This window comes from Myodes glareolus, chromosome 17 (assembly GCF_982192425.1).
Source record: "Myodes glareolus chromosome 17, mMyoGla1.1, whole genome shotgun sequence".
Taxonomy (NCBI): Eukaryota; Metazoa; Chordata; class Mammalia; order Rodentia; family Cricetidae; genus Myodes; species Myodes glareolus.
Window position 1 is genome coordinate 65911926 of NC_142042.1, and position 14329 is coordinate 65926254.

At 46.4% G+C, this 14329-nt stretch overlaps 2 protein-coding genes across 9 annotated transcripts in view; both read right to left on the reverse strand.

The window, feature by feature from the left end:
• The window catches only part of Tpm3 (tropomyosin 3), a 28237-nt gene extending 24983 nt beyond the window's left edge, over positions 1-3254 (reverse strand). For 4 of the 8 annotated variants that reach the window (XM_085678202.2, XM_085678208.2, XM_085678203.2 and 1 more), the window contains exons 1-2: positions 3104-3248; positions 2176-2301 (exon numbers count right to left, since the gene is read on the reverse strand). In XM_085678202.2, coding sequence (XP_085534328.1) covers positions 2176-2301; positions 3104-3217 — 240 coding nt within the window. In that variant the 5' untranslated portion in view covers positions 3218-3248. Of the gene's footprint in view, positions 1-2175; positions 2302-3103 lie in introns of all 8 variants that reach the window. The other 4 variants (XM_085678209.2, XM_085678207.2, XM_085678206.2 and 1 more) reach the window with 3 other exon arrangements.
• Positions 3255-9772: 6518 nt separating this feature from the next.
• Positions 9773-13830, reverse strand: Cfap141 (cilia and flagella associated protein 141). Its single transcript, XM_048456008.3, has 4 exons — positions 13708-13830; positions 13321-13361; positions 12012-12141; positions 9773-10138 (listed from the first exon to the last, which is right to left on the reverse strand). Exons 1-4 carry the CDS (start codon positions 13750-13752, stop codon positions 10037-10039), a joined length of 318 nt encoding a protein of 105 aa, XP_048311965.1. The 5' UTR covers positions 13753-13830; the 3' UTR covers positions 9773-10036.
• Between the last annotated feature and the right edge of the window lie 499 nt (positions 13831-14329).

The following is a 14329-nucleotide window of genomic DNA, read 5'->3' on the forward strand; positions in this document are numbered from 1 at the left end:
CTCATAGAGATCCTCTTGCCTTCACCTTCCATGTACTGGGATTAAAGGCATATGTCACCAGGCCTAGTCTGTTTCTTGTTCTTGTACATATCTATGAGGGGCACTCACTGACTGTAAGAAAGGTAACAAAGGGGACAGAGTTAGGTTGAGGATTTTAAATTTTAAGACATTTTACATATTTAAATATTTTAGGCAGACAGTGGTAGACTCAGGAGGCAGAGGCAAGTGGATCTCTGAGTTTGAGGACAGTGTGGTCTACAGTGAGTTCTAGAACATTCAGAGCTACACAGGGCAACCCTCTCTCAACAAACTAATATTTTGTGGATTCCTATATAAATATAGTTGTAAGACAAGGTTTGTATAGAATGTGAGTGTTTGTGTGTGTGTGTGTGTGTGTGTGTTGTACTCCTGTGTGCAAAACATCCTAAAATTGGCAACATTCACTCCTAGGGAATTCCATTATCCTTCTGAATATACTGGCATACTTTCTGGGACTCCTTCCCTCTCCTTCTCCCCAGATTTGCATCCTACTGACCTCTTCTCCTGGTTCTGAGCTGTTTCTGGCTCAGGACCTTCCCAGGGAGGTTACTTAACATCTAACAAAATTGCTGCTAACCTGTCATAGTGCTAGTTTGTGAAAACATCTGTCCTTCTGCCTTCAGACTTAGGATCAGAGAGATCTATCCATCTGTACCTGTAAGCTAGTCTAAGTGATTCAAGCAGGGCTTCAAGTCTTTGCTCAATCCTGGAGACAACATATTGTTGTTTTTCCAGTTTTCCTAAACCAGACATAGCAGTGTGTAAGGGATAAGACTTTTAGACACTGCGACTGTGCAGTGCGCAGCACCCTGCTCACACCACCAGCCTCTGGTGTCATGTGCTCAACATTCACTATGTCTGAGCCTTTGGAAGTGAAGAGCCAAAGAGAAGAGGGCTTGCCTTTGAATGTGAAGATCTAAATGCATTTGTAAGGGATCCACTCTGTCCTTTAAGCTGTTTTCCAACAGCAAATGTGATTTTAAACAAGATCAGCTTCTATTTTTCTCCTTGCCCAGATGCTGAGAAATGCCTGTGTGACTGACATACTCTTTCATGACTTCCAAGATCCCCATGAGCTAGGTCAGTGTTGGTGGGCACTGGATTTAATCCCCAGTACCCCAAATAAGAAATAATAGCCGGGCGGTGGTGGCACGTACCTTTAATCCCAGCACTCGGGAGGTAGAGCAGGCGGATCTCTGTGAGTTCGAAGCCAGCCTGGTCTACAAGAGCTAGTTCCAGGACAGGCTCCAAAGCCACAGAGAAACCCTGTCTCGAAAAACCCAAATAAATAAATAAATAAATAGACAATCCTCTGTTACTTTTCTTCAAAACAGATGTCCTCTATAGTCTCTCGTTTCTATGCAGAGAACATCAAGGTTGATGACGAAGGAAAGTAGGTGCTGAACTAGAAGAGGCAGTGAGTGAAGGCAGCTAATTTCAATTTTAAGAGGGCAAAGCCCTAAAGAGCTATGTAATTTATTCAGGGCCATGAAATAAGGTCTAGGGTGATATATTTGCCTGCTTCCTAGTTTCTGGTCTAGTCCACCCTTGATACCTCACTGCTCTCCGATGATCAGCGTTCCCTGTAGCATCTCTGTGGCATAAGGGCAGGTACTCACCTTGACCAGGACAAATGAACCCATACAGGGTCAGGGTCAATGTGACCTCCATTTCCTATTGTGAAATCGAAGCTGTCTTTGTTGGGTAATTGAGAGATGAGAGCTTCCCTATTAATACACACATGCACATGCCAAGCCTTGTACACAAAAGCTAACAATGCGGCACAGGGGAGGAAATGGATACCTGATAGCGTGCTTGGGACGTGGGAACCCCTCCCTTGGTACAGGTCCTAGGAAAGGTCATTAGATTACTGGGGAGGAGGTTGGGTAGTACAGAAATGAGACTTCATATGTCTCTTTTTTTTTTTTCAGTGCTTGACATAGAACCCAGGGATTCACACATATTAGGAAAGCAGTACTATCATTGAACTATGCTCTCAGCTTTAATATGTCTTTGAGTAAAAAAGTATATTCCAACATAAGAGCATGCCAGCATGTGGTTCATGCAAAAGCGTTATGCTGGCTATGTATCCACAGCCTATGAACCCGTAGTGAAGCCAAGTCCGTAAAAACTTACATCAGCCGCCTTCTTCTCTGCTAGCTCCAGCTTCTCCTGGGCATCTTTTAAAGCCTCAGAATACTTGTCAAGCTCATCCTCTGTTCCTTTCAGCTTCTTCTGCATGGTTGCTAATTCATCCTCTAGCTGTAGCAGCCCGAACAGTAACCAGAGACATAAACATAACCACGCAGCTCGGCCTCCCCATTACACCCCCCAGAGAGACACACTTTCTGCAGCCACCATTCCGTGTGTTAGGCTGTGGCTTGACATCAGACCCTGGCCCTAAAACCACCAAGTCTGTTGGATGGTAAACATCTAGTGGGGAAGATGTCAATGATGCTATTGAAGAGAGGCGAAAAAGGGAGCGTGGTCTTACCTTTCACCCTAGAAGTCACACTTTCTTCAAAGACATGGTCTACTTCTGCTTAAGTCTAGCGGACACACTGTGGCACAGAAGAGGCCACCGGCTTTCTCAAGGTCATGTGGACAGTCCAAGGTGGACCCTAGAGCAGTGGTTCTCAGCCTTCCTCATGCTGCAGCCCTTGAATGCACTTCCTCATATCATGGTGACCCTCAACCATAAAATTATTTTATTGCAACTTCATAACCATAAATTTTTCTGCTGCTGTTATGAGTTGTAATGCATTTTCTGATGGTCTTAGGCAGCCCCTCTGAAATCCAACAGGATCGTAAGCCACTGCCGGTTGGGAACCACTGCCCTAGATGTTTTCTGCCCCTCCATTTTCCCATGAAAACAAACCTTCTCTCTCTCTCTCTCTCTCTCTCTCTCTCTCTCTCTCTCTCTCTCTCTCTCTCTCTGCTCTTTCTCTCTCTGGCTGTCCTGGAATTTGCTATGTAGATCAGGCTGGTCTCTGCCTCCTGAGTGCAGGGTTAAATGCTCACCTCTGTTTTGTAACCAGTGAGAAAGGCCAATGCCAGTGCCCACCTGTTTGCTTCTTTCTTCTGCTTGCTTCTGCTCAGCTTCAGCTTGCTCAGCCCGGTCCAGAACGTTCTCCTTGTCTAACTTGAGCATCTGCATCTTCTTCTTGATTGCCTCCATCCTGAGCTGCGGCTGTTGTAGGCTCACCTGTGAGCACTGAAAGATGGAGGGGCTGCCACCCGAGTGACAAGATGCTCCCCAAAGTTTGGACATTTATCTGTTGTCATGGCTCCACCTCCAATTCCTAACATGGTCTTTCTAGCTCCCTCCTGCCCCATCATTGTTCTCCTAGGGGAGCCCAGGGTCACACGCATTGATAGAATGACATCACCAGCAAGAAAAAAATATTGAGGGACAGCTGAGGCTGATTTTAGACAATGGAAAGTGGGGGTGGTGGGACGCTGACCTTGAAACTTTCCACTCATTCTTGGCAGCTCTGTGGGTCTTTCAAAAGCAGAGGGACAGGAGGGGGGAACGCTGGACAAAAGCATTCATAGGCAGCTTTGGCCATCAGAGGGTCCTGGCTGTCTTCAGCTCTTCATTTTGCCCTGGACCGTATTGGACATAGACCAGACTCTACTGGTTGAGCTTCATCTTTTGATTCCTGGTATTTAAGGAGCATGAGCAACAGTGAAGAGAGGAGGTCACTCATGGCCCTTGACAATTCCCCTAGATTGCCAGTTGGAATTGCTGTGCTATTTTGGGATTCTCTAATTGGTGGGGAGACATCAGCCTGTACGAGCCATAGGACAGCGTAGAAGGCTTAGGATCTGAAAGGCTCTCCTAGGCTTCAAGTGGGATGAGAAATAAGGAGGGTCACGGTACAAAATCATAACTTCTGTTTTCTCATAATGCTCTTAAACTAGAACTTTCATACCCGCATGCATCAAAGTCTGTGCTCCCTTTGTAAAGCCCTGCCCAGCCTACTGTCCGCCATGCCATCATAATCATCACCACCAGCTCTGTTTTCCCAAGTGTAGTGCCAGCCATGTTCATAATTCCACTTGGACTCTTGTTATCGACAGGTGGCAATTGATCCCATGCACAGTTGCCATATACCCAAATATGCCAGAGAAGTGGACACTGTTCAAGGTGACCAGAGCTAGCGAGGGCAAAATAGAAATGGTTCTAATTAGCTCATAATGTCAAGGATAGTTAGTGTCAAGGTTAAACCACAGCCATGTGGTAACTGAGTCAAGCATCAGGGTGGGGGCAGGGCAGAGCTGTCTCACTCATGAGAGCCTCCACTTTAGGAGCAGACTGCTAGATAGACCATCTGCTAACTGTTGGAGAAAAGCAAGGAAGCTAAGCACTCCTACTTCAGAGGCCACTCAAGGAAAGGGGATAGGGAACAAAAAAAGAACCAGGGAAAGATTAACATGGGCTCCAGTTATTTCTCTTCCAGGGGAATTGTGGAGAGAAATTCAGTAAACAGACAGACAGACAAGCTATGACTAGAGCTTAGTGGTAGAGCACTTGTCTAGAATCTGTGAGTCCTCAGGCTCAATTGCCAACGTTTCAAGAAACAAAACAACCCAAAAAACAAAAGACAACAGGCACAGGGCATGGTAGCACAAGCTACCTGGAAGCAGAGGCCTGAGAATCTAAGTGAGTTCAAGGCCATCCTGGTCTATGTAGTGAGTTCTAGAACAGCCAGAGCTGCATAGAGACCCTGTCAGAAGAAGAAGAAGAAGAAGAAGAAGAAGAAGAAGAGGAGGAGGAGGAGGAGGAGGAGGAGGAGGAGAAGGAGAAGAAGAAGAAAAGAAGAAGAAGAAGAAGAAAAGAAGAAGAAGAAGAAGAAAAGAAGAAGAAGAAGAAGAAGAAGAAGAAGAAGAAGAAGAAGAAGAAGAAGAAGAAGAAGAAGAAGAAGAAGAAAAAGGAGGAGGAGGAGGAGGCGACAGACAAAAGTCTCAGAACCCCAGGGACTGAAGTAGCAGAGGGCTGATGCCAAGTCTCCTCACTGCTGTGAGAATATGTTTGACATTTAGTTGGTTCCTAATTTAACAACCCAATATCAAACATATCACACAGAAGCAGGTAGGTGAGCTTTCATAGAGATTTGCCTTTCTCCCCACTGTGAAGAAAGGTCAGGGAAGGCAAACCAGAGTCTAGTCATGTACAGATGGGAGCCCATCTTCTTCAAGGGCACCCTTGCTCTTTTTCCCCTCCCGGAACACGTTCTTGCTTCTCTGTTCTTCATGCCATCCCTGCCACAACCCCTCTTTCACTGTGTCCGGTGTCTGCTGGATCATGTTTGCCTAAAGCAAAAACACTGGGCACAGATTCACATCTGGGCACTTACCATTTCCTTAAGCTCCCATATGAAGCCTCACCCTGTTTTGTGACAGCACCAGCTTCCAGAGGATCACCAGTGTCAACAGCTCCTCAACAGCTTTGCCACCTGCCCTTCGATGCCATCTGAGCTGCCCAGGACCTTCCGGGGGTAGGGTTAGGGGTTCGCAAATGCTATGCTCTCCCTTTGCAAGCAAAACTCTAACCGTCCCACATCTCCCCCACGAGACTGCTCAGTCTTCTCAGTGGACTCCACAGCTCCTAGTACCGAGCAGTAGCCATGGGGAGCTTCTGAGCTTCTGGGCTGCGACTTTTCCATATCTCGAGCCTTGTCTCCTTCTCATGTCCTTTAGGCAACCTTCTTCAAGTTATCATTGGGTGTCCAGAAAAGAAAAGCCGTTTCACTCGCAGGCTTCAGTCTGGGCTCCAGACAAGAAGACCAACAGCTTCTCTTGCCTGGTTCAATTGAAACTAAGGCTTTTAGATCAAGAGCAAGAGGGAGTTGCTTCTGTCAGGAAGTGGCCTGCATCCTTCAGGACCCCCTCTTTTCTGCTCTCTCTCTCTCTCTCTCTCTCTCTCTCTCTCTCTCTCTCTCTCTCTCCTTCTTTCCTTCTTATCACCAGAGCTCCTGGGCTGGTTTCTTCAAGGCTATTCCTTCACAGAAATTCAACACGAGAGAACTGGATCTATGCAGCATCATTTGGCAGGCGGATGTTTCATTCACTGTGGTAGAACTAACTCAAGTTATAGCTGTCTGGAGGGTGGGGAATTTGTATGGAAGTGTAGGGAGGGTGGGAGGACAGTTTCTATCAGTCTCCAGGCATGTTCCATGTGTCCTTGCTCTAATTAATCCTGACATCTCCCTCCCCCTCACACCCACTACACAGTGACTTTGATCTAGATCAATAGCTTGTCCCAACACCCAGTCAATTCCTATCGTGTGGCACTTGCCTTCCAGGGAAAGACTAACAAATGGGCCTAAGGCCCCGATAGGCATGTGTGGCAATCTTTTCTCTTTGGTGTTCCCACATTTGTGTGGTGTATACAGGGCATTTCTGTCCTTGCCCTCTACTCACTCAGCTCTCACCTTCCAAGTTCTGTTTTTTGTTTTGTTTTGTTCTGTTTTGTTTTGTTTTGTCTTGTTTTCTGAAGCCTTGGTCACAATGGGAAAACAGGCGGAGGGAAAGAGCTGGACAGGGACTAGAAAGAATGGAAGACTTGCCAAAATCGGTGGTGATGTACACCTTTAATCCCAGTACTCAGGAAGCAGAGGCAGGTGGGTCTTTGAGTTTGAGGTATCCTGGTCTACATAGTGAGCTCCAGGACAGCAGGACTACACAGAGACCCTGTCTCAAAAAATCAAAAAACCAAAAAAAAATTGAAAACACTAGTGTTTAGGGTATAGAGGAACAAAGACACCTGGGAATGTTGGTATGTGGAGCTGTGGCACTCTGGGAAGACACAGCAAGCCTGATAAAATCACTTTAGTGTTCCCTTTTTAAAAAAAACTACACTTATATATATTATTTTTTAAAAGATTTATTTATTTATTATCTATACAGTGTTCTGCCTGTATGTATGCCTGCAAGCCAGAAGAGGGCACCAGATCTCATCATAGATCCTTGTGAGCCACCATGTGATTGCTAGGAATTAAACTCAGACCCTTTGGAAGAGCAGGCAGTGCTTTTAACCTCTGTGGTTGTGTCATTGTGCCTCTGTGAAGGTCAGAGGACAACTTCCAGGACTCTTTTCCCTCCTTTAACTATGTGGAGTTCAGCCTCAAACTCAGGTCATCAGGTAACCTTTACCCACTGAGCCATCTCACTGAGCTCTGTCTGTGGGTGTTAAAAAAAAATTATTTATTTATTTATGCTGTATCCCGCTTATAGGACAGAAGAGGGCACCAGATCTCATTATAAGTGGTGGAGAGCCACAACGTGGTTACTGGGAATTGAACTCAAGACTTCTGGAAGAGCAGTCAGTGCTCTTAACTGCTGAGCCATCTCTCCAGCCCCCACTTCCGCTGAGCCATCTTTCCAGCCCCGCCTTCTTCATCTATTTCAAATAGATCTAAGTTCTTCTAAGCCACAAGACGAGGGTTATAGCAGTATCAGGGGCTGGAGGGGCACAATTGAGTGATGTCATCAGAGCACACAGAATCGGCAGGGAGGGTCAGGGAACATGGGTGCTATAGTGGGCCAACCTGCCAATAATAGAGCCAGCCTGGCACTGACAAGCCCTGAGGTAATAGGCCAAGGTCAGAGATCCAGGCAGAGGGGATAGGGCATCCAGCGAGTCCAACAGGGAAACCAAAGAGGTTGGTTATAGAGAGTAGTGGGAGTGGAATTAAGGGGAGAAAGTATCCTGGAGTAGCAAAACAGCATCATGGCTTTCTGTTTATATTACATATTAAGTGTGATTTCTTCTAAGTGACTTATTTAATTCCCACAACACCCCGATAAGGTAGAGATTGTTTTCATTTTATAAATAAGCAACCAAAACTCAGACTTAAGTATTTTATGTGCATAGGCATTTTTTTTTCCTATTTTTCTGCATGTCTGTCTGTGTACCATGTGCATGCAGAGGATCCTCTGGAATTAGAGTTATAGACAATTGTGAGATGCCATATGGATGCTAGGACTCCAGTCTGGGTTCTCTGCAAGAGTAGCCAGTGTTCTTAACAATGAGCCATCTCTCCAGCAAACCACCCACCCCAGCCTCCAATATTAAATGTGCACCTGGCCAAACACACAGGAAGCGGCAGGACGAAGACTGAGAACCAGGCCTGTCCACTGTTCTCTCCTCTAGGCCACAGTACCTGTGAATAGCAGTGGCCTGGGAGGAAGCTGATAGAGAAGGAAGGAAGCTGAGAGAGAGATGTGGATGGTACAGAGTAACAGGTCAGGGAGACAGAAGAAATGGAAATTCAGTCTTGTTTGGTGCTAAATCCAAGTGAGGTGTTTGTGGCTTCATCTCCTACAGAACTCACACTGCACCTCAAATCACTGTGCACAGCCTGTTTTCCCCACCAGCCGTCATGGTGAATGCATTTTCAGATGAAGGGAGCGCCATTTCATCTGAAGTGAGTATTCATGGCTGGTTACTGATGACGAGGGCAGAGAGGGAAGTGTGTGTGATAAACAATGACGTTGAACTGGGTGTGGGTTAGCTACAGTTTCTGGGCTTGTGCTCTCCTCCTACGTACCTGGTTAATCCTGACTACAGCCGGTGGGTCAGTCCTCTCCAGAAGAGGGTCCGATACTGTGGCCCCATACCTGCCCCTCAAGCCTGTACTGTCCCCTTTGTACCTGCTGCCTCTCCATGGGCTTCCTGGGTGGGATGTGGAGGGGTTGGAGGTAGCAGCTTCTGACGGCTAAATAAAAGATGCAGCCTTTGGTAAGAGACTAAGGATAGAGATGGACTGGAGAGATAATGAGAGTTTTGCAGTAGGAAACGATTCTATGGCTAAGATGAGGGACTCAGTGGCTGCTGACGAAAGGTGAGAGTTTAGGGAAAGTATTAGAAATCACACCGGAGGGCATCTTCTCCCAGCAGCTACTGTGAAATGGAGATCTCTGGATGGCGTGTTTCCCCGTGGCCTGCAGACACACATGCTATCACTCTCTAGACTTTCTAGTGTCCAGTACCTTGAGAATGGGCATGCTTTCTGCAGCCCCTCAAGCCCGCCACTTGATACTTCACACCTGCTACAACGCACATCCAGTGCCAGGAGGGATGGGAGTCTGGAATCAGTTTTGTAGAGGAGGAACTGAGGCCTAGAATAAGCTAATCCATGTTTTCACAATAATGAGATAACTTCCAAACATAATCAGCCCCTGACACTCAAGCACCACAGTGCCTATTGATTAATAACCATGTTTAAAGCTATTCTTCCACGAACTCAGAAAAGACCAGTGAAACTGAGGTCCAAGGCTGTCCTACTTAGCATTTCTTTTGCTGGGACCAAACACCATGGCCAAAAAGCAAGTAGGAGAGGAAAGGGTTTATTCAGCTCACACTTCAGCATTGCTGTTCATCACAAAGGAAGTCAGCACAGGAACTCAAACAGGGCAGGAGCTGATGCAGAGGCCATGGAGGGTGCTGCTTACTGGCTCGCTCCGTATGGCTTTCTCATAGAACCCAGGATCACCAGTCTAGGTAAGGCACCACCCACCGTGGCTGGGCCCTCACTAGTTGAGAAAATGTCTTACAGCTGGATCTCATGGGGACATTTCCTCACCTGAGGCTCCTTCCTCTCTGATAACTACAGCTTGTGTCAAGTTGACACGCAAAACTAGCCAGAAGAGAAACAGTGCTCAGAATCTAGGAAGTAAAATTATGACAGCCAAGAACAAACCAAGACTCGGGGCTGATACTAAACCCTGTGGTCTAAATCTAAATCTTTATTTGTTAAACCAAATCAGGATTTCTTTAAACCAGACATTGTGCATTGCATTCTCTCCTCTTGCAACCCTGCAAATCCCGCACTGACCACAAGGCGTCACTCTTGTTTTCAGAGGCAACAGCTGACGTGATGGTGAAAAGGGGGCGGTCTTAGGTCCCAGGCCTAGGTGTGTTTTGGGAAGCTCGTGGTAGAGACTAGGGGCGGGGTTGGCAGGCATGAGGAAAAGCAGTGTCTGGGCAGCGTCACAGTCTCTCCTCATAAAAAGCTTTGCCCATCCGACTGAGCTCCTGCTGGTACTGCTGATGCTCCTCTGCAAACAGCTGGTGTAAGGCAGCTTGACGGACCTGGCAGGGAAGGCAGTAACGTGTGGTATTGGGTGGTTAATGCTCCTTTTCAGTCTCGGGTTGCCTTCCCCATCCCTGGGTTCCCTTGGACCTGGTCTTAGTAGGGACATAAAAGGAGGTAGTAGAAGAGTGTAAATCAGTGGAGGGAAGCCTATCTAATTTCCCCACCCTTGGGCCAAGACTCATTGTTAACAAATAATTTGCTGAGAATGCACCATGAACTAGGAAGTCTGCCAGGTACTCAAGATACTAAGAGGTGACACAGCCATTGGCACCGCAGGTGGAGAAGAGCAGCTTAGGGTCTCACCTGGATGGAAAGAACAAAGTAATGCATTGGGAACTGGAAATGTGTCAGCTGCCGCTGGGTGATGGGACATGGTTATAATTTCAGCATATGGGAGGCTGAGACAGAATGTTTGCAAGTTTCAGGCCATCCTGTGATGTAGAGCAAGACTTTGTTTCAAAAATAAACACATATGAGTGAGTACATGTGATAATTGTCTTTCTGGGTCTGGGTTACCTCACTTGATATGATGTTTTCTAGCTCCGTCCATTTGCCTGCAAATTTCAAGGTGTCATTATTTTTCTCTGCTGTGTAGTACTCCATTGTGTAACTGTACCACATTTTACTTATCCATTCTTCAGTCAAGGGGCATTTAGGTTGTTTCCAGGTTCTGGCTATGACAAACAATGCTGCTATGAACATAATTGAGCACATGTCCTTGTGGTACGATTGAGCATCCTTTGGATATGTACCCAAAAGTGGTATTGCTGGGTCTTTTTTTTTTTAAGATATATTTATTTATTATGCACACAACATTCTGCCTCCATGTATGTCCACACGCCAGAAGAGGGCGCCAGATTTCATTACAGATGGTTGTAAGCCACCATGTGGTTGCTGGGAATTGAACTCAGGACCTCTGGAAGAGCAGTCAGTGCTCTTAACCACTGAGCCATCTCTCCAGCCCATTGCTGGGTCTTAACGAAGGTATAAGTGGTTTTTAAACATAAAGCAAAGAAAATCAGCCTACAAATCACAATCCCAGAGAACCTAGACAACAATGAGGACCCTAAGAGAGGCATACATGGATCTAATCTACATGGGAAGTAGTAAATATAAGATCTTCGAGTATATTGGGAGCATGGGCACCTTGGGAGAGGGTTGAAGGGGGAGGGGAGAGGCAGGGAAGGGAGCAGAGAAAAATGTATAGCTCAATAAAATAAAAATAAATAAAAAAGTGGGCTGGAGAGATGGCTCAGTGGTTAAGAGCATTGCCTGCTCTTCCAAAGGTCCTGAGTTTAATTCCCGGCAACCACATGGTGGCTCACAACCATCTGTAATGAGGTCTGGTGCCCTCTTCTGGCCTGCAGACATACACACAGACAGAATATTGTATACATAATAAATAAATATTTAAAAAAAATAAATGAATAAAAAATAAAATGCCAAAAAAATTAAACATAAAATAACCCCCTGACTGGGGGGTGGTGGTGGTGCACTTTAATCCCAGCATGTAGGAGGCAGAGGTAGGCAGATCTCTGAGTTCAGGGAAGCCAGCCCAGTCTACATAGCGAGTTCCAGGTCAGCTAGGGGTACAAAGTGAGACTCTGTTTCAAACAAAATCCAACCCAACCCAGGGAACCCAAGAAAATAAAATTTCGTTAAACCCCAAACTAAACAATGCAAACAATGTGAAAATTTACAAAACTCACTTCCTGAAAAAAAAAAGCTTTGACATTTGATGTTAATGTTCTTATAAAAATCTCAGATGTAAACAATACGGTTAAGTCACGACAGAGAAGAGCTTGACATGCTGTTGGCAGGGACACAGAGCAGGAAGGGGAGACTCCAGGCTGCCCTCCTAGAACTCACCGTCAGCAGCTGTTTGTTGGACAGCGCTAACTCCTCTTCCATAGCGCTCTGCATCCTTAGCGTAGCATACAGGTTTCTCCGCTGGCTTAAGGTCATCTGCCACATACAGTGAGTATGTGAATTCTGCCACCTGTCCCAGGTTTAGGGTGGGGATTAAGCAGGTGAGAGTTAGGAGTAGAGGTAAATCCTTACTAAAGCAGTTCCTTTGTGACTAGAAACTCTGCCACTGTCAGAAGACTGCAGTTCTTGAAAGGGCAGCCAGAACTAACAGAGTCTAGTGTGTTAAGTGCACTGTTACTGAAATCACAGCACAGCACGAACAGAGCAGAGCTGCCGGCTGTTTCAGCACACAGGAAAGGCCATGCAAAGCAGTGCCATCCAGGCCACTTAGAACTGGGTCTCACTTCACTGTTCCTAACCAGTGCCTTTTGTTCCTTTTCTCTTTGTTTTTCAAGACAGGGTTTCTCTGTGTAGCTCTGGCTGGCCTCGTACTCAGAAATCTGCCTGCCTCTGCCTCCCGAGTGCTGAGATTAAAAGTGTACACCACTGTCCAGCTACCTTTTTTAAAAGACAGTTTCATATGGCATAGGCTGATCTCCAACTCACTATGTAGTTAACTGTGAAATTGATGCTCCTGTCTGTATCCCCAGAACACTGGGAAATAAACCAAGCTCTGTGCATGCTAGACAAACAGTCTACCAGTGAGCTACCTTTGCAAACTTCCTTAAATAATGTCTTACTATAGAACCCGGTTCCATGGAATTATGCAGACTAGCCTGGGCTCAAACTCAAGAGACCCACTTGTGTCTGCTCTCTCTAGAGCTTAGAGATGGAGATATAGCTGGTGGTAGAGCACCTCCATGCACAAAGCCCTGGATTCAACACCCCAGTGTCCAGAATGAAACTCTGAGCAGGTGAAACACAAGTCCAGTCTTCTGGGTATTCTGTCACTCCTTCACCAAATGCTGAAATACCTGCTACATAATTAGTACAGAGGCAGGCAAGAACATATAGTATTGTGCCTTTTCCAGAGACTGGGAAGCAGGCAGAGAGAAAAACAGCCTCATCTACTAGGCACTGACACACTCCTCTTGGAGCATTGATTGCTCGACAGCAAGGCTGCCCCGCCTGCTCCATTTCTTTCTTTCTTGGAGTGAGGGAGCATTGATTGCTCGACAGCAAGGCTGCCCCGCCTGCTCCATTTCTTTCTTTCTTGGAGTGAGTCCCCAAAGGAGAGCTGATCTGGTTGGTGGCTCCAGAGAGGAGAGCTGAAAAGACCAACTGATGGGAGGCAATGGAAACAGATTACCTGTTGACCATCTTCTTAAGTGCCACGATTCTTTGCAAATTCTGCAAGAAAAGGAGTTCCACTGATTTGCCTTGATTATTAGAATCTGACCCTCAGCACCTACTTTTGAGGAATGAAGTAGTTTCCTATGGGAAAGAGAGAAAACGCTCCATTTCTTAAAATAAACTGAGGAGAAAATATTGGGGCCAGAGTGGACATATGTGAACAGCTATTGTTTGAGAAGTAGTTCCCTGTCTTTGCTAACTCTCCTTCTTCCAAGGGCCTCTCTCAGGTAAACTTTGGGTAAACCCACGTGGAAACCACATCAAGGGAAACTCCAGATTGCACACCTCTCCCGCCCCCCCACCCGACTGCACACCTCTCCCGCCCCCCCTCCCGACTGCACACCTCTTCAACTTTTGTCATCTTCTCCGCAGACATATCTACAGACATGTTTGGTGTTTCTGAGGCTACTGGGAAGGCTCTCCTTTCTGTTTAGTTTGGTCACCAAGGTTTCAGTAGTTATAGCAACATTTAGGCGTCCAACAATGACCCTGGTCCTGTTGCCCTAGTGACCTAAAGGGAATCCTGGTTCTCCAGCATTCTATTAGGAACCAGGTCAGGCTATGAGTATGAACCACACAGGCCCTATTTCTGTTAGGATTTCTGCTGCGAAGTCTAGATCCAGACACACAATCCAACCATGTCCTGAGAACAGAGCTTCACACCCTATATCCTGTAAGGGAATGCAGACGCATCAAATGCCTGCTGTTCTAAAGTTCACTCTAAAGAAATGACTCACAGCCAGGAGTGGGTGACACACGCCTTTAATTGTAGCACTGGATGCAGAAGCAGGTGGATGTCCATGAGTTCAAAGCCAGCCTGGTCTACAAAGCACGTTCCAGGACAGCCAATCTCTACACAGAGAAACACTCCAGCCAGGCGGTGGTGGCACATGCCTTTAATCCCAGCACGCAGGAGGCAGAGGCAGGTGGATCTCTGAGTTCGAGGTCAGCCTGGTCCACAAGAG